Here is a 25,923-nt window from a genome sequence, read left to right as displayed (position 1 = left end):
TAATACTTTAAAGCTGTTCAATCTTAACCTTGGGAGCCAAGATATTTTTCATTTTCGTTTCGACATGATGGTTTAAAGAATCAAAAAAAGGACTCCAATTTAATTAGCTGTGCCCTTCTTGTAGTTAGAATCACGTTTTTAATCTAAGTATGCTTTGTTTTGCTTGTTTTGGAAGGTGAAAAGAAAGTGGCTATTATCATTAAATTCCCCCTGGCATATTGTATCGAGCTCTGTCCGTCCCAAATTTTAGCTGTATTTTATTTGGAAGTGAAAGGAGGTAATGGTCAACTGTTTTTTAGATTCAATTTCTTTACTCCAACAAAAATAATTAAATACATGCAAAAATAATTAGTCAAAAATACAAAAAATATTAGTCAAATTAGTAAGATGTGTGAGCTGTTCTCCATGCAAAGCCCTTACCAACGATTTTTCTGGCACATTGTCTTGGTTGCAATGGACCGTTTTTACACCCATGGTAGCTAGTACATGTTCGATAGTAGAATCTTGAACAGATTTTGCATTGTCTACTGTATTGCATTTTGCATCGTCGTTCAACTCGAGAACCAACTTTCTTGTTCCAACAACTAATTCTTTTCCAGTTGATTCTTTTGCATTCTCCAGCATTCTTATTTTTCTCAGTGTAAACTTTGGTCTTGTAGCCGCGTGGTGCTGCATCTAGAAATTAAAAAGAACAACAAATGATAGAGTAAAGATTTTCAAATAAAAACAGCATAATGATTTTTCTTTAAAATTTTTACTTTCATTTTTATCTGGGTTCAAAGTCTCCCGTCCGCCAAAAGACCTTCCTATTCTTTATCGGAAACTTCATAAATAGCTGGAAAGTGTATACTAAATACGTAATTGACCTCACTCTTAAAATATTTTTTGAAGTAGAGCTAGACTTAAATCATTTCAAACGAATTCGATCGTTCACATTTTATACGGCTTACCATTTTGTTGTTCATCTTCAATTTCATTTTCTTCTTGTTCAATTTCTTCATCTTGAAAAGTCAATGCAGATGGTTCGTCTTCAACTTGTTCGTCGTTGTTGTTTTCTTCTTGAAGTTCATTGCTCTCTTCACCTGTTAAGTAAATATGGAAAAAAGTGTCATTTCTAGTTTATTGGCCAAGTACTTCAGTGGCTTTGCATACGCCGGCGGATCGTCTCACTTTCATTGTATTAATTAAAGAGACAACGTTAACCTATTTGAACTCCGAGAGTTTGTCCAAGCATAGTACTTCACAACGCCCTGTGCTTTTATGTTTGAAATCTTGATAAATATTACACTTACAGTAAACTGTGGCAGCCAAGAAGGAGAGAAGAAGCAAAATTTTCCAAATCTGCATTTTTATGTTGATCTGTTTTCTCCTTGTCAAATGATGAATTTGAAAGATGATGATTTTTCTGGAAATTTTGTCCACTATTTATACTTTGCCGGACAAGGAAGTTTGTTGGAAGGACGGATGATAAATATATAATTTTAACGAATTTAAGTGACTAAGTGAGTTGAATTGTCAAATCGATTTCTTTTTTAATTCTTCCGGGACTTAGAACTTGTGAATCTTTGCAATTATTTCCCATTTAATTTTGAAACATGTTCAGGAAGAAATATTATGTGTGTAGTAGGTATTAAACTCGAGCTTTTTGACATCTTTAACTCGATTGGTTTTGTGTTTTCCTTCCTCGTGTATTTATGGACGAAAGACCGATGACATTATAAAAAAGAATTGCGTAACTGATAAGATTTCGGGTGTAGTCGAGTTGATCTCTTCTGACCAGAATACCCTGAGCCCTATATGTGTGTCTTTGTATTATTTTTTAAAGAAATCATGTCGCGAATCTTGATATCAAGTCAAATTCATTTATGAAACTATGATTCATTAGATCAAAAGTTTTATTTTTTAAGCTGTTTGGTTTCTCAAGAAAATAATTAAGATTAGATTTCTATCAAAGATATTTTTTGTAAAAGGCAGAGAAATAAATGAATTCTGGTATCAAAAATTACTTAGAAACCAATTTTGGCAAAATTTGCCGGAGAAACCTTTCACCAAAATCATTAAAAAACTGCTTGCTCGGAAAAATAAGTCCTCGCAAAAGTTAAGTTTTTAATTTTTTTCTACACCGGTAATCAATTATTGCAATTTTGATTAGCTTATTGAGTGGGTCATTAACTCCACAATATTTTTTCTTCGGAAATACGTAGTAGCATAATAATAGCTTTTCCTTCTCAAAAAATCTATATTTTCGGCAGATTTTGATATTGCAAATATAGGTCTTGAATGAACCAATGGAAATAGAAAAGATTAAATGGAATTGGTTGTCTATCTGTCCCGTGTGAAACGATATATTTTGCTGTTGTCAATATCTATTCCGGACCTCATTTAGAAATCTGTGTAAAAGGACTCTTCGACGATACTAACAAGATCGCCTTAAGTTTCTCCATTTCGGTTTGAATCGCAGAAATTCGACAAGAACGATGATTTTTTCAGAGGATACCAGCAGCTTAGTGAATAATTCAATTTTTAAACGGCAATATAAAACAGTAAGGATGTGTTCAACTTTACTACCATAAGAAGTAAATATTGAATTCAAAATTATTTCTGATACAAAAAGTTTCAAGTCTTTCGGACCCTCCAAATGAATAAATTTGAGAATCAAACTCTGGTTTTCTTTATGGGGCGATTTTCGAAATACCGAATAATTTTGCCAAAATTTCCGAAATTCCGTAAAAAAATACTTGCAATCCCAATACCGATTTTTATGGGTATTTTTCTTCGTTCTGACTAAGTTTTCATCAAATTTGATTTTTCATGTATGAATTCCGAAAAAAGGGGATAAAAACTTTAAAATACCGAAATTTGGAAGCAAAAATTCATGGATTTCCGATACCGAAACAATTTCAGAATTCCGAAAACCCGAAGGAATTTTGCCTGATTACCGAATTTCCGTAGGAAAAAGAGTCGATTTCCGCAATTCCGAAAAACCCCACGCCCCCCACTTTATGGTGGGTTTTAGTTCTTTTTTCAGTCGTAAGTTGTATTAATGTAAGTTGTTGGAACAAGTTACCGAGTTGAACGACGATGCAAATCTTAATAGTAGACGAGGCAAAATTTTTAGTTAGCAAATCAATTATCCAATTGTTACGTGCTTATCAATTACTTCAATCTGAAATTATGCATTTATGCGCTCATTAGCAAAAATTAAAATTAAAGCCAATTTTATTTTTACACAGCTCTAGGACATCCTCTTGCAAAATCTAATTGCATGCAATAAGACCACCATTAACGACGTCTTTATGCTTCCAATTAACACGACAAACTTGTGCAACGGGAAACTTTTGTGCTAACCTACGCGTATGATTTCTTGTTGAAATTCGACTTTCATCCTATTTGGTGGCTAGGTTAGCGAGTGCCATTTGTGTGTTTTTCTGTGACGAAGATCCTGGTTGACTGTGGATGATGGTAAATCAGCATCTTTACCACCCTCGAATTTGCGGGTCAGAACCTCGGATTGCTCCAAATCGTTTCATTCGCTACGCTATCCTCAAAATTGTAAATACATAAACTCGCTATTGTTTAAAAAAAGGAGGCCCGAGTTCGTTGCTGTGTTTCTCTGACTTCATTTGACGCAATCAGTATACATGTGGTCTAAAGGAATCATGTCATATTTGGGGACTTGTGCGAGTACAGTTCGCTCTCTTTAAGTCGATTTTCAAGGGACCAAGAATTCTCTTGGAACTAGAGAAAGACTCAGCACCTGAGGGAACGAATTATTTAGTTCGAATGACAGAGAGGTTCTAGTCATGGAGGTTCGAATAAGAGATAGTTGACTGGATAGGTATCCCAGCTGTATATTCGTCGATAATAAGCATTTCGACTGCAACCGATTTTACGTTACCAATATATTCCCTCGACAAAATATTCAAATTAAATCATTTGCTTCGTCAACAAAACGAAGAAATTTAATATTGGTTATGTTTATGAACTTTTCCTTCCTTCTGAATGATACACCGCCCCCTTGTTTCACAGCAAGTGCTCTATTTGGTGAACAACTCATATCAAAACTTTAATTTAAAAATTGAACGTGCCTATTTTCCTACTTCCTTATAAATCTTTAATATTTGTTGTATTTAGCGATGGAATTCTCTCTAAATTGCCAACATGGAAAACTTACTCGACCCTTCTTTCCAACCCGGTTTCTAAAAGAAAACATATTATAGTTTATCTTAGGCGAGGCCAATTTAATTTGTTGTTTTTTTGGACCTACCCCGGTGAAGGTCCTATAAATTAACCTCTGTTCGTTCGTTCGTTTGTTCGTTCGTTCGTTCGTTCGTTACCAACTTTTCTCGAGATTGGTTCATTAGTTTTTTCTGATTTTTCGCACAAAGATGTGTAGCTATAAACCCTCAAATGTGACGGAGCCCGATTTTCGAAAAAAAAAATTTTTAGGCAAATTTGGGCCAAAAAACGGCTAAAAAATGGGTATTTTGGACTTTGTGAAAAATTGGATCATTAATTTTTTCTGATTTTTTGCATGAAAGTAGGGTACCATCATAGGTTAAAGATGGCTCAAGCAGATTTTCGCAAAAAAACTTTGTTGGCTCAAAAAACGCATGTTTATCTATAAGAATCACTATTAATAAGCATACATCAATGTTCTTAGTCAAATTACTCAATTTTTTTTATGAGGTAGATGTTTTTTTTGCTCATGAGGGCTTACTTTTGAAGAATACGTGTGTTTAGACAGGAAATTTTGTTTGCTTGGCGTGTTTTTATGGAAAAACTGGCCAAATTCGATATTTCTTTATAAGCACATTATCAATTACTTAGGTATTAGCTTTTCTCGAGAAAGGCTTTTTCATTGTTTATGATTTTTTGCACAAAGATGCATAACTATAAACCCTCGAATGTGACGGAGCCCGAATTTTGAAAAAAAATGTTTTTGAGCAAATTTGGGCTAAAAAACGGCTAAAAAACGGGTTTTTTGGACTTTGTTAAAAATTGCATCTTAGTCAAATTACTCAATTTTTTTATGAGATAGATGTTTTTTTTGCTCATGAGGGCTTACTTTTAAAGAATATTTGTGTTTAGACATAAAATTTTGGTTGCTTGGCGTGATTTTATAGAAAAACTGGCCAAATTCGATATTTTTTTATAAACACATTATCAATAACTTAGGTATTAGCTTTTCTCGAAATTGGCTGTTTTATTCTTTATGATTTTTTTGCACAAAGATGCATAACTATAAACCCTCGAATGTTACGGAGCTCGATTTTTGAGAAAAAATTTTTGGGGTAAATTTCAGCTAAAAAACAGCCAAAAAAAGAGTTTTTTGGACTTTGTGAAATATTGGATCATTGTTTTTTTGCATAAAATTAGGTAAAAGATGGCTCAAGCAGATTTTTGTAAAAAATAATTTTTCAGCTCAAAAAACGCATCTCTATCCCTAAGAATCACTATTAATAAGCATAAATTAATGTTCTTAGCCAAATTGGTCATTTTATTGACGGGATGGATGTTTTTTTGCTCACGAAGTCTTGAATATGAAAGAATATTTCAAGAACATGAAATTTTAGTTTCTAAATGTTTTTTTATAAGAAACAAATGACTAATTTTAATAGATCGTCAATATTTGTGTTCTGAATGATTGTTTAATGGTCACGTCACGTAGATATCAATTATAAATGTGTTAAATGCATATCCAGGTAGGTCCATAAAAGTATCACTTGTTGTCTACAAAATATTCATGCATTATTTTGATGATGAATTTTTATATTTTGACACAGAGGATAAAAAACAATTATTTACAAAGGTCTTCTAACTAGCGACTCTCCAAGCTGACGATCATTCTATCACATTTTCATTTTCTTGCCACGTGTCTATCTCTTAATGCTACTAAGTTTACAAATCTCCGAGGATGGAATTGATATCTCGGTTCATGTCTTTGCTTTGTTTCCTGTTCAATTTGGCTGATGGTGGAGCGCCAAAGATATCGGTAGCAGAGAGGTTGTTGCTCGCTTTAGGAGCTTTCTTGTTTTTCTTGCCTTTCTTTGGCTTCAATGAGGGTGCAGATCCAAAAATATCGGCAGCTGAGATCGATTCGCCGACAAGGTTCTTCTTCTTTCCAGATTTTTTTGACTTTCCGTTGCCGAAGATATCGGCTGCATTAATTTGTCCAGTAGTTTTTACTTTGGTTGCTTTTGAAGGCTTACCGGCTTTGACATTTTTGTTAGCATTCAATGATGATACATTGTTCAATGGAGTCATGGCTTTTTCTTGATTGAAAAGCAAAGATGAAGGCGTCTTTGCCAGCATCAAAGGTGGCGATTCTGCACGGAGAACTGGTGTTGTGACATCCTCTATCATAATTTCATCGCGAGCGATCGGTGATTTGACTCGAGAAGCTGGTGCTTCGAATCGAGCAGAGGGTGCTTCGAATTGTGTGACGGGTGTTTTTACGGGTGCATCGACAATCACCTCCTCGACACTTGAAACTTGTGGAACTCCAAAGCTAATGTTTCCAAATTTGTTGTTTCTATCCCCGAAGAAGAGATCGGATCTTTGGGATTCGTCATCGGATTCGATGATGTCAGCAACGGATTCTTCACAAATTTCACCTTCGTCACCATCGAAGCGAGCGTCAGCTGCAAAGAAAAAAAAAATAAGTTCAAACGTCAGAAACCTACATTGTAATGTAACCTTCCTTGAAGCATGGAGGTAATAAGAAATAGATGGAGAATAAATGACTTTTATTTCATTGTACCTAATCTTCGGAAGCAAACGGCTCCTTGGTTGCAATGGGAAAAAGTGATCAATTTTTTGTGCACTCATGGGAATATCTAAGTTCATAAAAAACTGAATAAAAAGGTGTTGGATTTTTAACAGCTCTATTGTGAGACAATAGCTTTGTTGATCAAAATGAGAAAAAGCTTACCGGAACAAGCACAAAATCCTATATTTTTAAGGGCCCCTCTCATAAAATCATCGATAGATTTAAAAAAAAATCTATATTACGATTAGGTAACCTTTAAATTAATCATCCATCAGAATTTGAAAGCCCCCTCCCTTTTAGACGTAAAGATTTCTAATGAAGAAAATTTCAAGGAAAATGTGCTGAAACTCTCAAAATTAGCAATATGTTTGCCCAAAAATACATCGATATGAAATCATAGAACTATTGTAACCTTACTACGAGAAAATTATTTTTGTATCGCGTTTGAACAAGAACCTTTTGCATAAAATGTTTATTTCAATCAGGATAACATTCTCACTTCTGTTCTTATAAATTTACATTTCGGATTTTTTTGCTTCCAATGATAGTAAATCAAAGAAAACCGATTTGAATGAAAATATAAAAGAATTTAACGATAACTTAGGCCATTACCGAGTCATTTATTCTCCATCTATTTCTTATTACCTCCATGCTTGAAGATGTATTCGATGATGTAGGGAAATGTTAATGTGTGGTACACGCATTTTCATCTCAAATCTACTCAAAACCACGGTCCAAAAATTCCAGCTAAAAGTAACACAGAAAACATAACATCTAAATGACAATCCCTAAAGTCTAGTATATAGATCGAGTCTCCTCTTCATTACTTACATTTGACGCTTTCTGCAATGCTAGCATCTTCAAACGTATCGTCATCATACTTGTTGCTAGTAGCAGCAGAAGGAGGAGAAATAGAAGCGATTTCTTCCACATGAGATGGTTCTTCTTTTTCACTTTCGCCGGCTGAAGAAGCAATTGATTCTTCTTCAAAGTCATCTTCGTAAGAATATTCTGCGGCTGCCGGTTCTTTTGTTACTGTTGTAGAGCTCTCCTGACAAATTTTCCCTTTTTGTTCTGTCAGCTCTTTGGTGAGTTGGTCAATTTTGCTTTGCATTGATTTCACAACGTTTTCTTTTTCGCATTCTTTTTCTCTGAGTTCTTCTTTCAATCGCTTTTTCTCCTTGCGAAGATCTTCGATTTCATTTTGAAAATTCGATTTTGCTTCCTTCAATTTCTAAAGAAAACATTACAACTTCAGCGTTAGAACCTGATAGCGCACTTTCTAATAGAACTTTTAACGGGGAACTTCACACCTTTTTATAACCAACCCCTAATTAGGTCTCTCAGGGCAGGAGTTACGAAGATCTTTTGGAATACAGGGAAAAAGTTGCTTACCAGGCTGCTCATTCAAATATTAAACGAAGCATTTCAGATTTCCTGGACAGTAAGGCGTTTGTAAAAGACTCCCTTTTTAACTTTTTGAAACACGACTTTGATCGTTTTATTTAAAAAAGGGTGCTGTGAGAATTTGATTTATTTGATTTCACACTATATGCTTCTTACCTTGTTTTCTTTCTCCAGCGATCGATATTTTTCATTTTCCTCATCCGAAGAAACAAACTTTTCACGAGAATATCTCAACTTGCGTTCCAACTTCACGTTTTTCTTATCCAGCTTCTTATTTCCCTCTTTTAGCTTCTGAATCTCATGACGAAGTGTTTGCTCTTGGATGGCGTGTTTGGATTTCAAATCCAAATTCTCTCGGCGGGTCAAACGCAATGTTTCCTTGTCTTCTGCCGAAAGGGAAACATTCTTCTTTTTCAGATCTTCATATTTCTTCGATAACTTCTTATTCTCGTTTTTCGCGTCCGCCAATTGCCGAGATCGTTCTTTCTCGGACAGTTTTACTTCTCGGTATTTGAGTTTCATTTTCTGATAGTCAAGATCGAGCTTTTCATTTTTGCTGACAGCTTCAGTCATTTGGGTCACCTTACGGCTCTCCTCCTGCATTGCTGCTTGCAATTTGATCAGCTCTCCCTCTTTCTCTTTGATGAAAACATCTTTATTAACCAATAATAATTTCATCTCTTGAAGATCCATTTCGAATTTGGATTTGACGACACTCAACGCTTGTGCCGATTGTTGTTCTTGAATTTGAGCAGCCATCTTGATTTTGGAAGACAAATCGAAAATCTCTTGCTCTTGGTTGAAACACTTTTGATTCTGTTCTTTCAGCTCGTGTTCGGTACCGGCAAGTTTGATTTTGATTTTCTCCATTTCTTTACGGGTGGAGTCTAACAACATTTTCTGTTGGCTACTTGTAATTTCTTTATCAGAAATTTGTTTGATTAATTGTCCTTCGCGAAGAGTCAATTCATTGATTTGCTTCTCCAAAGGTTCCATAAGGTTCCTTTGTAGTTGACATTCAGCGCGAAGTTTTTCGAATTGACTTTCATATCGTTCAACCAATCTTGTTTGTTCTTCTTCATTTTTGTCTTGTCTTTCTTTCAACAATCTCTCCATCAGATCAACCTCACAGATCAATGTGTCTTTTTCTCGTTGACATTCAGTCAACTGAAAACTGACATACTTCTCAGATAAGAAAAGATCTCGACATTCTTGACGCAGTTTTCCGACTGTTGCATTTTTTATTCCGATTTCCCCGATATCGGGAACATCAAATACCTCTTGGGTATTCATCATTTTACTTATATTCAACATTTTGCAAACTTATTTCAACAACAAATTCACAAATTATCTTTCAGAATTACAAGGACGTGCTTACTGAAAGATTTCAAATAGATAATTAAAGTTTTTCGTGCAACTTTTTTGCTAAAATCTTTTGAAAAAAAATATTTGACGTCAGTTTCGCTTTTTACGTCACAATTTAGCAGGTATTCAAGTGACGTAGATTAGACAGGGAATTTGAAATTAATTCGACGCAAGTTACTGTTTTCTCTAGGCTAAAGTATAGCGTGCAGAATCCCCCCACACAGCAGTTTTTGTATTGTAATCTGATAAAAAAATTTTCTCTCCATTTTTCAGTTGCGAGATTATTAAAGACAAAAAGACGGAAGATTCTCTTTGCTATGGATTCGTCGAGTTTAAAGAGGTAAAAAAAACAAACTCATAAATCATCAACAGTCACGTTACTATTGCGACTGATCCTTCCAAACAAAATCTTAAACAGGGAAGAATATATCAGAGGAACTATTTAGTCACTGCTCTAAGAATATTTGACCACTTTATCTTGCATGTACTAAACATAATTTCGGTCAACTTTTCAGATCGAATCGTGTGAAAAAGCCTACTTCAAGATGGATAACGTTTTGATCGATGATCGGAGAATACACGTGGACTTTTGTCAATCCATGGCCAAAATACAAAAACACCATAGACAAGGTACTTAGAATTTACTTCATTTACTTTTTAATTGATGATTATCTTGATGTAATGTTCAATATGGAAACACCTGAAACATCCGGGACGTTTGCCACTAGTATTGTTTAAATTCAAATTAAGTGGCAAACACCTGATCTTTTTGGTATGCTTCCATATAAAATATTACGGCATAAACATCACAAAAAAGGACTGGTAAATTTTGACTGATACTCGGTACTTCTTCATTACCTGGTATATGATTGGTTTTGATCTGTTCTCTGGGTCTGCCTTGTTTTATGCCAATCATTCTTAAAAAGTGTACTGGGTGGTTAAATGATTCCACAGGTCAGCGACACTGTGTAACGTCTTCAACACAACATTCTCTTTGTTACAGCAACCTCGAAATATGGTACCAAGGAACCGGATGAAAAACCGAAATTGAAATTGAAAGACGGGGGTAAAGAAGACAGGTAACATAAACAAGACATTTTCTTTTAATGTCCCCATTCTGTAAGTTGGCCCTTTAATCTAGATGCAGCAGAAACTGACTTTTAGTTGTGATACCTGAGACCAACCAATAAGTAAAGAGTAGAGCATGGTAGGCAGATTGGTATCCTTGAATGTCGAATGCCACAGCATTTTGGTCAAATTCTTTTATAACTTTCTTGCCATAGATATTCAATGGTTTTTGACAAAGAAGTGGAAAAAGCCAAAGAAGTGGAAAAAGTCAAAGATGCCAAAAAGAAGTACGACAAACGTAAGGAAAAACCCTTATCGTCACGCGGTCACGATAAATCACGAAATAAACGTGAACACTCTGAAGAGAGTGATTCGGAAAACGACAGAAAACGTGTCAAGAAAAGTAAGGATTTGAATGGGCCATTCCATTTTATTTTATGGTCATACAGGGGGTGGACGAGTTATTCTTGAATTTCCAGGGGGTGAACAACTGATTTTAGTTCGTCCACCTTCACTTTAAGACATAGAAGGAGTTTTTTTCAAGGGTTCTTTTGCAAATTTTGCCATTTTCCATGTAGTGTAGATACCCCCCACACTTTTCCAAGAAATTTGTTTTCACTTGAAAAGGTTCGTCCACCCCCCTGTATGGAAATTTTAGGAACAGCCCAATGTTTTGTTTAAAGAGTTGTTTTATGTTGTTTAAGTTATGCACAGGCAAATGTCTGTATGTTTTTGCTATTTCCATCAATGATCTTTACCATTGATTTTGTCGTATATATTTTTTCTTTGGATTTGTTTCGCTAGTTTTGGGTTCAGTTGTTAAACATTTTCTTTTGGAAAGGTGGGTTTTAGCCTTCATCAACAGCTCTGTATTGCTTTCTTCATGTTATATTAGATCTACTTACTGACCACCCGTGTCTTAAATACAAACATAATAGACGTTTTCAAAGAAGTTTTCTGCTATGTACTATTTTATTTTGGTTCATTTTTCATCATATTGTAATCCTTTCCTTTCATTAGCTTTAGCTGCTGAAAAGCAAAGAAAAAAACGCCGTGGTTCATTATCCAGTCTCGATTCTCGCTCTCCTTCGCGTTCGCCATCGCCTAATGTCCGACGAAGAAAAGACGCGACTCCTGATAATCGCAAGCGTAAAGATGTGTCTGCCGACAAAAGTCGTCGGCAAAGTACAAAAAGTCGTCGTGATCGAGACTCCTCGGCGGAGGAACTTCAGAGAGATGCATCATTTGAGAAACGTCGCTCAAAGAATGTATCTCCTGATGAAAGACGAAAGGAGAAGAAATTACTGCCTAAGAAGCCGAAAAGAGATGACAGATCATCTAGTCCCGAACCTGCTAGACGTGATACGCCGAAAAGTAAAAGTCGCATCGCCGAGAAAAAGGAGCGTCGGCGATCGTCATCGAGAGAAGATGACAGTCGTAAAAAGACTCGCAATCGTAAAGAGTCGTCACTCGATCGTTCATCACGGAAACAGAAAGGCGATAAACGAAAAGCTGCTCCCGAGAGCGACGGCGATTATGATGACTCTTTGATGAAGAAATTAAAGAAAAGTACGATAAGTGAGAAGAAAAGCACCGATCGAAGGTCGTATTCGAAAAGTCGGTATTCGCCGGATGACGAGAGACCGAAACCAAAAGCTAAACCAAAACAAAGATTGAGCGATGAGAAAAAGGACACTAAAAAGGTTGTTAAGAAACGATCGAAATATTCATCAAGTGAAAACGAAAGTGATTATGATTCTTATGATGAGAAACGGAACAAACGAAAACCGGTTTCTTCAACTTCTGCTTCTAAAGACACTCGGCGTAAGAAACGACACGATAGCTCCAGTGATGACGATGTCTCAGAGGATGACAAAAAGTCTCGTAGTAAAACAACAACAACGTCGGCGTCTTTGAGTAAGAAGAATCGAAAAGAGGAGAGAAGATATACTCCAGAAAAAGATTACAAGCAGCAAAAGAAATCCACCTCCCAAAAGAAAAAATCGAGGTATATCCACTTATCACACATAATACACAAAAAAGTTCGCTTCAGTATTGTCCTTATTATTGGGTTATTCTAGACGAGGTCATAATTTCCGGCCAAGGGTGAGGGCGGTGCTCGAGCACTGAAACCCGCCAAAAGCTTTTTAGATAACATAATTATTGTTAACGGTATAATATTAAAGATGTTTCTTAGAAGATTTACCAGTAAATGTGCTAGAATGCTAAGCAACTAAAACCTAAAATCTAGGTCATTTATAACAGAATATGTATCATTCTCCAGGTATAGCAGTGACGAAGATGTTAGTGATCTGGATGACAAATCATCATCTCACAGAAAACGAGAAACTTCTTCAACCACTAAACCTTCTAACAACAGAAACAGCAGCAAAACTATCTCATCATCATCGACATCGGCGAAAAAGAGAACGACCAAGTACAGCAGTGGAAGTGATACTGAAGACTATCGAAAAGTAAGTTCAAGAGAGGGTGATCCTAGCGTTAAAATGTATTCATAATAGCTTAATCAGTGCGCCCGATCACAACTTGTTTTGTTAATTCTGCTTCGTTAGCATACAGACGCACCTCCTTTCTACATCATAAAGAAGAATATCTTTAAGGTGATGGTCTGTGGTTAGGTTGCTGACACACCTATATCATGGTATTCTCTGTAGCTTGATCGAGTTGCTTCACCAATTATATTGAGCAGGTTAAGCATTTTATCAATCTCTTTATTCATTTACTTATTGCATTTTCAGTCACCTGAAAGGTCGACTAAGAAAACTTCGACCACATCATCATCCACAAAGAAGAAGAAACGTTACAATACTTCATCCTCTAGTGATCAATCTTCATCCGAATCCGACCGCCCGCGCGATCGTAAGAAAGAACGCGCGCGGTCGCCATCACCTCGAAGGAAATCAACGACATCGAGTTCGTCGACGAAGAAAAAGAAAGAGCGAAGATATTCGAGTAGTGATGATAGTTATAGTGATTGAGATATCTCATTGAAAGATTGAAACAAAAGTCAACAAGTTTCATTGGTCGAGGCACAAATTTTCCATCTAATGAAAGTGGATATTTTACAAAACAAATAACAAATTTGATTGACATTTGATGGATTCTTCAACGGTTTTCGAATCATCTCCCGAACAGTTTGAAATCTGTAGTGTGTCTCATCCGTTAATGGTTAATTCCCTTCAGTAGAAAAGAAATTTAGAAGGGATTTTTGTTAAAATAAAACATCTTCGAATTCAAAATACACATATCAAACACATCAAATCCCCGATATTCGAAATTATCAATCGATCTCCTCTATATTCGTCTAAGGTGAATTTCATTAACAGACGAGGTACGTTGCACCAACCGATTGACTAGCTGTGGACTTTTATCATTTTGTGGAGTATATTGGAATTATACCTCATTTCGATTTGTGACTGTCATATTTTTATTGTGTAATATATTTAACATTGGTTATATTGGAAGTGATATATACTTTCTAATTTTCATGCTTCACGTGATTGTTTGTATTCGCTTTTTGTCGTTTAATAAAAATTGATAAATCGAGAAAAAAGAAATTTTTTTACGCATTTTCTATTATATAGATATCATTATCATTATATATTATGCCCGTTAAAAATATAAAAAGAAAGGGAAACTTTTGAAATCGAAAACTAGATAATCTTTCCAAATCCACAAGAGTTTAGAATGAACTGCAATTGTCCGAAAAAACACATTGTAATTTAGTTTATTGGAGTAATAATTGTGTGAATTTTTTATCATATAAATTCTTTTCACTTTTTTTCCAGACATACTGTCAGTCGGGAAAAGGCAACTATTGCCTTAACGGGAAATATTTCCCGAACGGGAAAGTAGCCTCTGAGCACTCCGGAAATGCATGTGGAAAGTTTAAAACTTGTCCCTCTTGTAAAGGAAGGAAAATAAATAATATTCACCAGGTAGTTAAGAAATTCACCGGGTAATCGCTTCTTTATTCTACTTTCCCCATTCCTAATTAAAAACTTCCCTGTTTGGAAACTTTTTTTCGATCGGGAAACAAAAATCTGCTTTGTTTACAAAAATTCTATTTCCCGTTCGGGGACGATGAAAAGTACTTGACCAAAACAGGAAACCGAAGAAAAGTAATGAAATTTTCAATCTGGAAACAGTTTCCTTTTCCCTTCCCGCTCGGGAAATATTACCCGCTAAAGCAATAGTTGCCTTTTTCATGTAGTGGTACCGACTGATTGTATACGTAATATGGATTTTGGATTTTGTCAAAATTCACCAAAATTAATTTCCTCCAAATAGTTTTTTATCTCGGGTATGTTATGGTATGTCTGAAAAACTGAAAATTACTAAAAGAAGTATAAGGAAAAAAGGGTTTTTATGAGAAATAGAGACTAAAGTTTAGATTCCGTTAAAAGATTTAAAAAGTTCGCTTCCAATAAATACATGACGGTTTTAGGTATTTTGTTGATTCTAAAGGATAAATTATGACTGACTGGCTATTCAAAAATCCCGTAATATTTGCATTTGGCAATTAATAATAATAATCTATAAACAATAAAGTACAAATTAATTTACAGTACAATAATTTAAAAAAACCTTAACCCTGACAGTTTACCTAAAGGAATAGAACTAAATATTGTGGCTAAATTAAAAAATTGCTTACAAAACCAGCATTGAAAAACAAACTAAACTAATGGTTCTGTTCAAAACAGCAGACAGTAGGATTATCAATCCTCAGAAATGGTGCCATTTCGTACAGTTTTAATCCTTCTATAGGTTGAATAAGTTTTATATTTGGGCATTTGACTTCTTGGATAACAAGTTCACAACCCCTCAAGTCCATATAGATGGAATCCTTTTTCCTTTTTGTTGGTAGAACCAAGCCATGACTTGTTTATTTCCCAAACCGTCGACCAGCACCTTTTTCTATAAACCCATCTCATACAAAAATATCTAATTTATGACAATTAATCATGAACTTGCTTCATATCCTTCAAAAACACGTGTAAATAATCCATAGTGATCTATTTCTTTTTGATGCTTGATTTCGAGTCAAATTGCACTTTCCTTGAATTGCTGTCCTAAAAAGTTAAAAAGACGAAAGGTTTCAGGTACTGTGTTAACTTTTCCAATCCTAGGCAGCAAAATTCGCACCTTATCGTATTCTAAACGAGTATCTCTTAGTACGTTTTTAGTCTTCCGAAAAGTTTCCTTCTGCGTTTAAGTTTACCAAGGATATCATTATTCCGCCATCCCCATCTATTTTCAACAAAAGTTTTTCGTCCAAATACTGTACCTCCGTCGTCAAAAAAACTTTTACAAAAGATATTCCTTCACACTTACAGAGTCATGGTGACTAGTCACGTGACGGGAAGAGCGAATTGATGACGAATGACGTGATGACGTAGCAGATGTCTTGTGCGTTGAACGGCGATTGACGCGTTCGATGAAATTGGACGGAACAAGTCCTTTCTTGCCGTTCATCTAAATAGATAAATGTTATTAAATGTTAGAAAATGTTGAATAGCTTTTGTAGATTATGAAGTAGTATCGGATCAATTGAAGGCACAAAACAAGGAACGTTCTGGAAGATTTTTAGTCAGTGAAAAGGGAGACTAAACTTTAAAATCAAGAACAACGATTCACCTTTGGTTTGGGGATTCATTAATTCTGAGCATCAATTAAACATTAGCAACGAAAAACTTGAATTGAATGAAAGCCAACTTTTACTTTATACCTTCGCTGAGTAGAATCCATCGCTTCGACTTTTATCATAAACGATCATCATGTCACCCTCACGGAACAACAATTCCAATGCAGGGTTTGGGTTCGGTGAACTCTTCACGGGGTCGTAGTCATATAATGCTACAAACTGTAAGAGGAAGAAGGAATTTCTGGGTAAATAAGTAAGTGTCAATACAAAATAGACCTTATCGGAGTTTTTGACTTTTCTAAAAAAGCGATGCATTTTGGGATTGTTTCGAGTGTATTACAATAGAATTCCCTCGAGGAATTCCTAAGAGATTTCTATTGTAATACACTCGAAACAATCCCACAATGCATCGCTTTTTTAGAAAAATCAAAAACTCCGATAAGGTCTATTCATTCGTAAGCTAATTGGTGTAAAAGCCTCTCCCTCGACATTTCATAAAGAGACTCATGAGTAATAATTTTGAGCTGATGCAAGGTCAATGATAAAGAAGCAACATATATCTATGGAAAGCCCGTGGAAGGTTCATAGGAAAACGCCACCCTTTTCTTTAACGTAATAAACGATCTTTGGATATAAACAAATAAAAAAGTATAATTTTCTTACCACATCATGATCACCTTCCATCTCCAATGTTTCGTTTGTCTCCTGAAAAAGTAGAATGCAACCGGTAAATACCTTAAGAAGCTCATTTTGGTCAGCAGCAAAAATCCTATTTTTAAATTTGAGAGGGACTTCCATGGCGAGGCAGCAATCTTTTTTAATTTTTGCCGAGAGCCGATCTTTTTGGCGAATGGCAGGGTAAATTCAAATTAGCTCCCGCCAAAATAAGTTTCCTTAAGGTCAGACCAATTGTAAACCGTAAGCTTACCATCTTCATCTTTTCAGAACCATTATAAAACTCTCCCGCTACAAATCAAACACCAAATTCTCAATAAGCATTCATTTAAAAAAATTACAAATGACATTTTCATTTAAAAAAATTACAAATGACATTTTCATTTAAAGATTAAAATCCAGGATGATTTCCTGAAGAAAAGCCTTCAATGAGTTTCCAAAGAGCATATACATTACTTACAAGAGTACTCAAAGCGCCGGTGATCGCGAAGTGACATTTCTCAGAACACACGTCGCTTTCTCCGATCGTTTGAATACTGAACTCAACACGTCCTGCTAAATCGACATCATCAATAAGGGCCTTGTTACACGATGGGTTTGTCACATCTTGTTTTCTTTGACCATTCACCCAAAGCTATAATTAAAAAAGAAGCCTTAAAGATACCAACAGACTAACTACATTGACTCTCAAACAATTCATAGGAAATACATCGTATCGAAAAGAAGTGCGTCCTTCATGAGAGCTTCTCATTGACAGTGACTTTCGATATTATGATTATATTATTGAATAGAATGAGGCGTAGTAGTCCTTGGTATAACGTCAAATTAGAGAGCGCCAGCGAAGGCAAAGAGATCCGCAATTACAATAACGACTGCTGAATTACGCTTCTATCTATTTTCTACTATCAAATTTGAAGACCACCACTGTAACAAGTACATACGATCATTGCAAAAAAGCAGACGAGTGAGATCGGGAAGGTTGAATCCTTTCTGTGCATTCATTAATGTATCGAAAGGCTGAGAAAAATGCAAAACACCTACTCGATATCCGATGACTTTGCATCCATTACTTATGTAATGGTCATCCATGGACGGTAAAAGCCAACTCAACAAAACTGCGTTGCGTGTGACCACTCTTTTTACTTTCAAATCACGTGGCGCATATGGCGGTCCTAAAAAGGATTTAAAGTCGATTTAGTTAATTTCTTTAAATTTTAGCAACTCAATTCACAAAAACTAGCCTTTTCTACTTAAAAAGCTACAGTCTTGTACCGTAGTGCTAGTTCAACTTTAGACGAGAACGTTGAAAAGGTTTGTAAAAGAAAATCAACAATTTCGTCACTAGGGCCGAGAGAACTCTCCTTTTGTAGTACTATTCTTGTGAAACGGAGTTTATTCTTGATATTTTAGGCTTTTTTTAGAGTCGTTATAAATCGGAAAATAAACTTCAACATGATGGTCTTGAAGGAAGCTCAATTTTATATGTTTTTTACCAGAAATACCATCAACTTGTACAGTGCCTTGGAAATGTTCTTCTCTCGTATGATTGTGCGCAGCATGTGAAGAGTGTGAATATTCTTCAACAAAGTTGGATGGGACTAACCCACGTCGACCTAAAGAAAGTGTGAACCGGGAAATTTGATTAAAAAAACGTAGAAAATCTTAGGCAATTACTAATACAATTTTCTTAAGGAAAACTTGCCAAGGTAAAGGTTGACAGAAACTTATCCAGACCAAACCAAATAGAAAGTTCTTTAGTCTATATTTACTGTTGATTTTTTTTCAAGATGTCAAATAGTTATAGATAGCTAAACTCCATAATTGTGAAGAAGTTACCAAGATTAAATCCATATAACGCGGTAGGTATGTTTTTTTTGACATTACAGTATATTGAACATCGTGTTCGAGAGAGCAGAGCCAAATAGAATATAGAAAAAAAACATTTTCAAACTTTACCATTGATGACAGCTGTGAAATATCCTTCAATATCCACTTCACCCAGAACTGTGATGACCTCTCCTTTCTTTAGAGAGAGTTGAAGATCAGGTCGATCAGTAGTTCCCATAGTGTAAGGATCATAATCATAAAGTGTGATGAAGGTTCGTTCCCGACTCACGATCTGCTGATGATCACGCTGGTCTCGTCGCGACAGTCTGTGGTGATGATGTCCAGTCTGATGATGGAGAAGAAAAAAGTAGATCCAAGTAAATTCCAGTAGAAGAAGAATCACGAATTAATTGAGTTAGTATTAATTTTAGAGTTAAGTTCTGCGAAGTTAAATCTTGTCAATATATTGATCTAATGGTAGGAAAGGTTCTTTCTTCTAAAAAACCATGAAAAATCACATTGAAACAATTTAAAAGAAGGATCGAATCTTCGAACAATCTTCAAATTGCGCTCACTAATCGTTTGATTTTGTATTAAAGTCTCTTTTGTCACTAATGGTCTTATTTTCTTAATAATCTTGAGGGAAAACACTTACATCAGTGGTTTGGTTGGTATCAGTCAGTTCTTCGACATAAATACCTGGGATCATTCCACGAACACCTATTGAAAAACGAAGATGGAAAATGTTATTGTGCTGGACAATTTCAAGACGTTTTGAGTTGCTCATAAAAAGTACATACACAGTGAAAAGGAAGCACAGAGTTGCTAATTTTGGCTTTCGAGGTGCTTTCTACCATTGATTTCTCAGAATCTGAGGGATATGCTGGTTCCAATCAATGCCAAGGGCCAGAGACACTCACTTCAAAAAATGATTTAATAGCATACAGTAAGAAAAGCCACAGAAGCTAAATTAATAAGGTACTGCTTTTAGCACTCAATGAATTACCATTGATTTCGGCTTCATAGAATCCATCAGAATCCATTTCTCCAAAGACTGTGATATAATCTCCTTCTCTCAATCGTAATTCTTTTTCTGGTGCATCTGATGTGCTGGATTTATATGGATCGTAATCGAACAGAGCAACATACTTCTTAGCTATTATAAAAATAATGGAAATAAGCCATAAAAGCGGTTCGATTGATCTGATGGTCCAACGATTCCCATATATATTAGTGATGGAGGGTTGTAAAATATCAGGTTAAACAAACAATTTCTTTGAAAACGTTGAAACATGAAGTCAGACAGGCAAATTCCTCGGGGGGGGGTTGTAGAGTTGGCGGGATGGCATTAGTTTCTAAGTATGTGTTTTGGACGTTAGATCTTTTTAACCCAACTTTTTCGCTAAAATCCCCTTCTTTTAGAAAATTCTTTTACCCCAGCTGACCACTCAGAAAACAAACATTAAAAAAAAGATAATAAAAACAAAAGTACCATTTCTGCTTCGACCACTCGGGCCTCTTCGTCGTGGTCGCGGAGCTGAAGTTGTCACCAAGTGTTCTTCTTGAACTGAGTCATCACTTGGCGATAACCGATGATGATGGTGATGATGATGGTCTTTCGTTCGGACGGTCACCAAGTCATAATCGTCCGGTGATGAGGAGCCTTCGAGATCGTGGATGTTTGGATCGAACATCTAAGGAATAAATTGGCTTATGATTGAATGGCCTTACTTATTTATACTTATGTATATGTAATCCTGGCAAAAAAATTGGAACCACTGAGTATTTGCGATGGGTAATAAAGTATTTTGAAAAATGTAATTATCTTATCCATTTCATCTATTTAGAGCGAATCTAAGAAAAAATATTACTGTAAAGTAGAGTAGTTCTGGCGTGCTAAGGCCTCTCAAACTGATCTACAATTGTATACGAATAAAATAAAAGAATTTGCTAAGAAATACAGCTCACCACAGTTGGATCTTTACTTGGTTCACGCCCACGCCCTGGTATGGGCGCACCGCCACTTCCACCCACACTGGGTACACCACCCATTCCTTTCAAGGATCGTAGATTTGGAATATCTTCAGGTGAGCAATGATCGATGGCAACTTTCATGACTTGGATATCATGAGTGAGTTGAAGGACAGTGTCTTCTTTAGTGCGGATAGACTTCTTCAGGTTTTGTATTTTGGTCTGTAATGAGACGAGAAAAAGATTTCAGATTCCAATAAGTTAATTTGGAACAGTTCAAGTTCTGCAGTAAAAGTATTACGGGTTATGAGAAAGTATCATTAATCGACCATACAAGAAAGAAAAGTACTTATCGTCAAAATTATTTTGAAATTGATAGAACAGTTAACGCTCTCAATTTCAATTTTCAAAGGTACTTGAATTTCCATTGAATAAGGGAGCGTACGAATAGACTTTTAATATTATGGAGTAATATAGCGTGTCAAATATTAAAACGTCGAATTAGAGAGCGTTATGTTTATTTGTTTTACCTTGTATGAATGGATCAAAATTTCAGCATCATCTCGTTGTTTGGTCAACTCTGATACTTTCAATCTCAAACTATGGAATCCTTCTTCAAGCTGATCGTGTTCACCAAGCATATCTTCAAGTTCAGCCAACCTCTGCTCTAATGTGTTTCTCTCGATGACAACTTCTTTAAGCTCTGCCATTAGATCTTCTCTCTCAGTTTCCAATGTGAAGATTGTAGACTGCATTCGGACGCGGTCTGATTGGATTTCGTCGATCTTGATTTCAAGTTCTTTCTTATCTTTCTCAAGTAGAAGGATCTAAAAGAAAAATTTGAGGTTTTTACTGAAAGTTTAGAAGTGTGACGATATCAAATAGAATGTAGAGACTGTTTTCTTCTTCTGTTATGTTTACCAAGTCAGAGAAGTCAGAGAAGGTTTTGGTTTATATGCATGAAAAGTAGCCTGTTGTCCTGTAATGAACATGACATTACCAAGGCTATGTAATTGGTAGGTTAGCTTGCACTCAAGTTTCAAAATTTTTTTTTCTAATAAAAAAAAATTCGTTTTACCCTTTGTTTGAGTGAGGAGTTAGTCTGCTTAAATTCCTGCGTTTTGCGTTTCCATTCAATAAGATATTGTTCCAGAGTTTTATTACTCTTCGAGAATTCATTTCTCTCTTCTTCGACCATCTTTCCTTTGGCTAAAAATTCATCCCTCTGTTTCTTAATAGAATGGATCTTCTGTAGAAGTTCGTCTCTGTGAACTTCGACATCTTCCATGTCGCGAAGTTGCATTTGAAGTTCGTACACGTTTTGTTCTAAAATGCTGAATTCTTGTTCTGAGATCTCCGTTTGCTTGATCTAAAATGAGAAGACGGGAAAATACCATTAATTCAGATTATGTTCGGGCAGACACCATGACAATGGCCTAATTTTAAAATCAAGATAGAGGAATGAATACTTGAGTAAGGTAACCTAAATTGTAAAAGTGTGATGATTTGATTTTGCCGCGTTATCAAGATTTAAATTTCCATGTAGAAACCATGTAAGTGTCATTAGGTAAACTCCCTTTAGACTGGTCTCCACATGGTAGCAAAAAGGAGTGCACACTTAATGCGAACGGACTTTGATTATGGTATGCAAGGAATAGAGCCACAACTCAATGATATTTTTCCTGTGAAGACCTATTAAAATTAAGCATGATAATTTCCTGCAGTTTTTAAGTTATATCCTCATCTGATTCTCAGGATTATTATATAAAATATTTTTCAAACTCACTCTTTCGATAAGTTCTTTATTCTCAATTATCAAAACATCATTTCGTTCGCTCATTTGTCGTAATCTCATCTCGACTGAATCGAGTTTTGTTAATGTGACTTGGTTCTCAGAATTGGAATGTTCCAGAACTTTCTTCTTCTCGACAATTCGTTTCAATTCTGTGCGAAGATGCGTGATCTAGAAAGACGCAGGCAAGTTAGACAAATTTATATGAATTCTGTTATCAAGAAAGCAAAAATATCAAAGAAATGGATGTCATAGAAAATACCCCAAATATCTAATAGGGTCACATGATTATCAACTTGATAATCTCCTTAAAAAGTTAGATATATGAATTTACATCCATTGCTGGAATAGACCATTTGCATAGGGTCCATTTGAGATTAAAACTTTGGTGATACTAAAGGGCGCATAAGGAATTGAGAGAAATGGGGATGGTAAATACGTATCAATGGAATAGAACCTTACCTCAACGTCTTTACGTTTGACTTCAACCGACTGAAACGAAATAAATTTAGATAAAAATTATATTTATTTTTATACTTTGGAATATTTCGAACTGAGATAATCAAACAAGCGATATTTTGTATGTCATAGAATTTACATATGTTATGAAAGTTTTTTACCTTGACTTCTAATTCTTTCTTGGTTTTTTGTAACATTTGAGTGATTTGAGAAATGGATTCTGTTTGAAGTTGGATCTCCTTGTCCTTCTTCTCAATCTGGAAAGAGATTCAGAAAATGTCATAACTCGAACACCAGGCCCAGCGGAACAACCATAAAGGTGGGGGAGGCTGAGGGCTCGAAATGAGATAAAATTCGCTAGGAATTTGAAAAAAGATTCTCATTTGCTCAAAAGTGGAAGCCTCTCCAGCCTCCCCGCTTCCGCCGGGCCTGAACACTGCTTTAGGAAAATAGAAAGAGCTTCTTTGATGACTTATATCAGCCTCCACTATTGGTACTGCCTAAGAAATTCTCTTTTGTGCATCAATCAAAAATATATATAAACATGAAGAAACCTTTGATGATATTAGGGAGGTGATCTTCAAAAGTCCACCTTCAGAAAGGGCGGAAGTAAAGATCTTCATAGAATCCCTGAATGTAATGGAATGAATCTTACCAACAAATCGTCATCTCCTTTATCATCGATGGACATCAACAACGTCTCTTTGTTCTGCAGAATCAAAAGAGAAGCTGAAAATTAACTCAAGTTTCCAACAAGCATTCCAAAGAAAATTTTCAAAACTTTTTTCGTAAAAGAGGACTTGAATTCTACTATAACAATGTCAAATTTTAAAACTTTTAATTTCTTTGTCTTTGAAATATTCATGTTTTTGATTACTTTTTTTAAGACTAACTATTTAAAACCTAATAGTCATCACATATCATAGACTAACGTACGTTTTGATTTGGTGCAGGGATATCGATGGCACAAACACTGCAATTTGGAAATCGTTTGCAAACAGGGAATGAATCGTTCATCAGGTCGAAGGTCCCACCGCCTCCACCACCACCACCTCCACCACCACCACGTTTGTTTGGCGAAGGACTCCTCAACAAATCATTCATACTTCGGCTACGTCTAACAGATGGTCGGTAACCTTTACGATCAGACACCGATCGACCACGTGGACGTTGTCTTCGAGGGATGCTTGTCCCTCTGTTTCTACTCGGCCCAGCATCAAAACTTCTTTCAGGTGATGTATGGCGTCCTGGTTGGTAACCAGGTCCACCACCAATCCCACCGGGGCCCCTACAACCAACAGGGGCATGTCGGCCGATAGGGTCGTCCCTACCGTAAGGCCTTCGTCCAGTAGGATCGCCTCCAGCACCACCACTGACAAACGGTAGCTGCAATCCACCACCACCACCACTACCACCCCCTCCTGCCATAGGTCGCCTTCCTCTTCCTCCAGGGTAACCATCTCTTCCTCCGGGGAAACCATCCCTACCTCCAGGGAAACCATCCCTTCCAAGAGGGTCTCTCCCACCATCAGGATAGCCACCTCCAACATCAAAAGAATGACCACGTATCGGGTTTGTATCAAGACCAGTAGCTGGAAGGTTCATCCCTCCTCGGCCTCCGACACCACTGCTGCCTAGGCCATGGTCAAGGCCACCTCTGGAGGGTCGAAAGTCACCACTTCCTACTCCTCTGCTACCTGATGTTCCATGGGCATCAGCACCCCCATCGCGGTATCCTCTTGAGCTACCTCCAAGGATGGCGATCCCATCTTTGATCAATCGTCCTCGATCTGTCTCGTGAGAGTATCCACCAACGCGATGATCTCTACGACTATCAAAGTTGTACTCTTTAGTTATGTTTGTAGTAGTATCTCTGCTGTGGTCAATATTTCGTGAGCCACCTCCAGCACTCACGCCATAAGAGGAATGACCAACGCCTTTGGAAGTTGATGATTTATATCTCAAATCAGCTGATGGTGACGGTGTGCGAGTGATACGTCCTACGATTCGATACTGGTTCCGACTGCTTCTTCGATCCACGCCACCTTCCTCCATGATTAAACGACCATCAGAGCCCTTGCTCACTCCACCCGTACATACCTCGGTGTCACGACCTCGTATTGCACATCCACCACTCTGTGTAAGGCTTCTATCTCCCTGGCGCAGGCTTCCGCCTTTCCGTGTAACGCTACTGCTTGTAACACCGGTATCATAGCTTTTATAACCAGCAACGCCACCACTAGATAACGTTTTCGATCGTCGATCAGCGCTACTTATAAAAGTTTTAGATGTCTCAGCACCGCCACCAACTCTAGATACATCGTCGACAGATCTGCTCCGTGAGTAACTTGCTAACTTTTTTGATGAGCTTGTAGCTCCGACTCCACTCGTAGTGGTTCCTCTATACGACGATTTGAAATCACTTGTGGTCCCTCCACTAGTGTACATACGACTCGTCATTTTTTCGATTTTAGTTTACAACGACATTGAAATAATTCGTATGTCAGTTGAATGTCAAAATAACAATTTCTGGTAAAAGTCCTCTAGACTTGTTTGAGGATCTTCGATAATGTTTTCGCCCACGATAACACTTCCACCCAAAGTCTTTTCTCTAGTCCCTTGACTTTGCTTTACTACGATAATATTACAATGTAACAACAACAACAAGAAATTCTGCAGCAAAAAAAAATCACAGAGCGAGGTAAGCAACTTGCAAGAAGCCTGAAATCGAGTTTGAATGGTATAAACAGAAAATAGCGTTCGTCAAAATTTCTTTTGATTTCAAGAGCAACTATTCATTCAATGAATATCAATTCTTTTCCAGTTCAAAATGAACGAATAGGGTTGGTCAATCGAACAATCAGATCGCCCTCGTAACTTTCACAATCGAATGCATAATTAATCAATCAAGGTCGCTTCTGC

At 36.4% G+C, this 25,923-nt stretch overlaps 4 protein-coding genes across 4 annotated transcripts in view; 1 reads left to right on the top strand and 3 right to left on the bottom strand.

The window, feature by feature from the left end:
• Positions 1 to 14,212, top strand: part of LOC136809761 (peptidyl-prolyl cis-trans isomerase-like 4) — a 33,259-nt gene extending 19,047 nt beyond the window's left edge. Inside the window, exons 9-15 of the mRNA XM_067066315.1 lie at positions 9,818 to 9,884; positions 10,060 to 10,174; positions 10,548 to 10,623; positions 10,828 to 11,015; positions 11,633 to 12,620; positions 12,897 to 13,086; positions 13,372 to 14,212. Coding sequence (XP_066922416.1) covers positions 9,818 to 9,884; positions 10,060 to 10,174; positions 10,548 to 10,623; positions 10,828 to 11,015; positions 11,633 to 12,620; positions 12,897 to 13,086; positions 13,372 to 13,611 — 1,864 coding nt within the window. The 3' untranslated portion in view covers positions 13,612 to 14,212. The remainder of the gene's footprint in view (positions 1 to 9,817; positions 9,885 to 10,059; positions 10,175 to 10,547; positions 10,624 to 10,827; positions 11,016 to 11,632; positions 12,621 to 12,896; positions 13,087 to 13,371) is intronic.
• Positions 290 to 1,416, bottom strand: LOC136809779 (uncharacterized). Its single transcript, XM_067066334.1, has 3 exons — positions 1,293 to 1,416; positions 951 to 1,082; positions 290 to 675 (listed from the first exon to the last, which is right to left on the bottom strand). Exons 1-3 carry the CDS (start codon positions 1,345 to 1,347, stop codon positions 380 to 382), a joined length of 483 nt encoding a protein of 160 aa, XP_066922435.1. The 5' UTR covers positions 1,348 to 1,416; the 3' UTR covers positions 290 to 379.
• Positions 5,776 to 9,557, bottom strand: LOC136809778 (golgin subfamily A member 6-like protein 26). Its single transcript, XM_067066333.1, has 3 exons — positions 8,336 to 9,557; positions 7,604 to 8,006; positions 5,776 to 6,644 (listed from the first exon to the last, which is right to left on the bottom strand). The coding sequence occupies exons 1-3, from the start codon at positions 9,491 to 9,493 to the stop codon at positions 5,902 to 5,904; spliced, it is 2,304 nt and encodes a 767-aa protein (XP_066922434.1). The 5' UTR covers positions 9,494 to 9,557; the 3' UTR covers positions 5,776 to 5,901.
• Positions 14,213 to 15,438: 1,226 nt separating the features above from the next.
• Positions 15,439 to 25,748, bottom strand: LOC136809760 (peripheral-type benzodiazepine receptor-associated protein 1-like). Its single transcript, XM_067066314.1, has 19 exons — positions 23,938 to 25,748; positions 23,657 to 23,710; positions 23,163 to 23,258; positions 23,005 to 23,034; positions 22,537 to 22,713; positions 21,829 to 22,119; positions 21,281 to 21,577; positions 20,748 to 20,972; positions 20,272 to 20,473; positions 19,786 to 19,935; positions 19,434 to 19,499; positions 18,909 to 19,136; positions 18,446 to 18,565; positions 17,994 to 18,124; positions 17,413 to 17,586; positions 16,941 to 16,982; positions 16,362 to 16,496; positions 15,968 to 16,108; positions 15,439 to 15,705 (listed from the first exon to the last, which is right to left on the bottom strand). Exons 1-19 carry the CDS (start codon positions 25,459 to 25,461, stop codon positions 15,649 to 15,651), a joined length of 4,140 nt encoding a protein of 1,379 aa, XP_066922415.1. The 5' UTR covers positions 25,462 to 25,748; the 3' UTR covers positions 15,439 to 15,648.
• Between the last annotated feature and the right edge of the window lie 175 nt (positions 25,749 to 25,923).

This window comes from Clytia hemisphaerica, unplaced genomic scaffold (assembly GCF_902728285.1).
Source record: "Clytia hemisphaerica strain Z4C2 unplaced genomic scaffold, Clytia hemisphaerica genome assembly, whole genome shotgun sequence".
Classification (NCBI taxonomy): domain Eukaryota; kingdom Metazoa; phylum Cnidaria; class Hydrozoa; order Leptothecata; family Clytiidae; genus Clytia; species Clytia hemisphaerica.
This window is presented reverse-complemented; position numbering and strand designations above follow the sequence as displayed.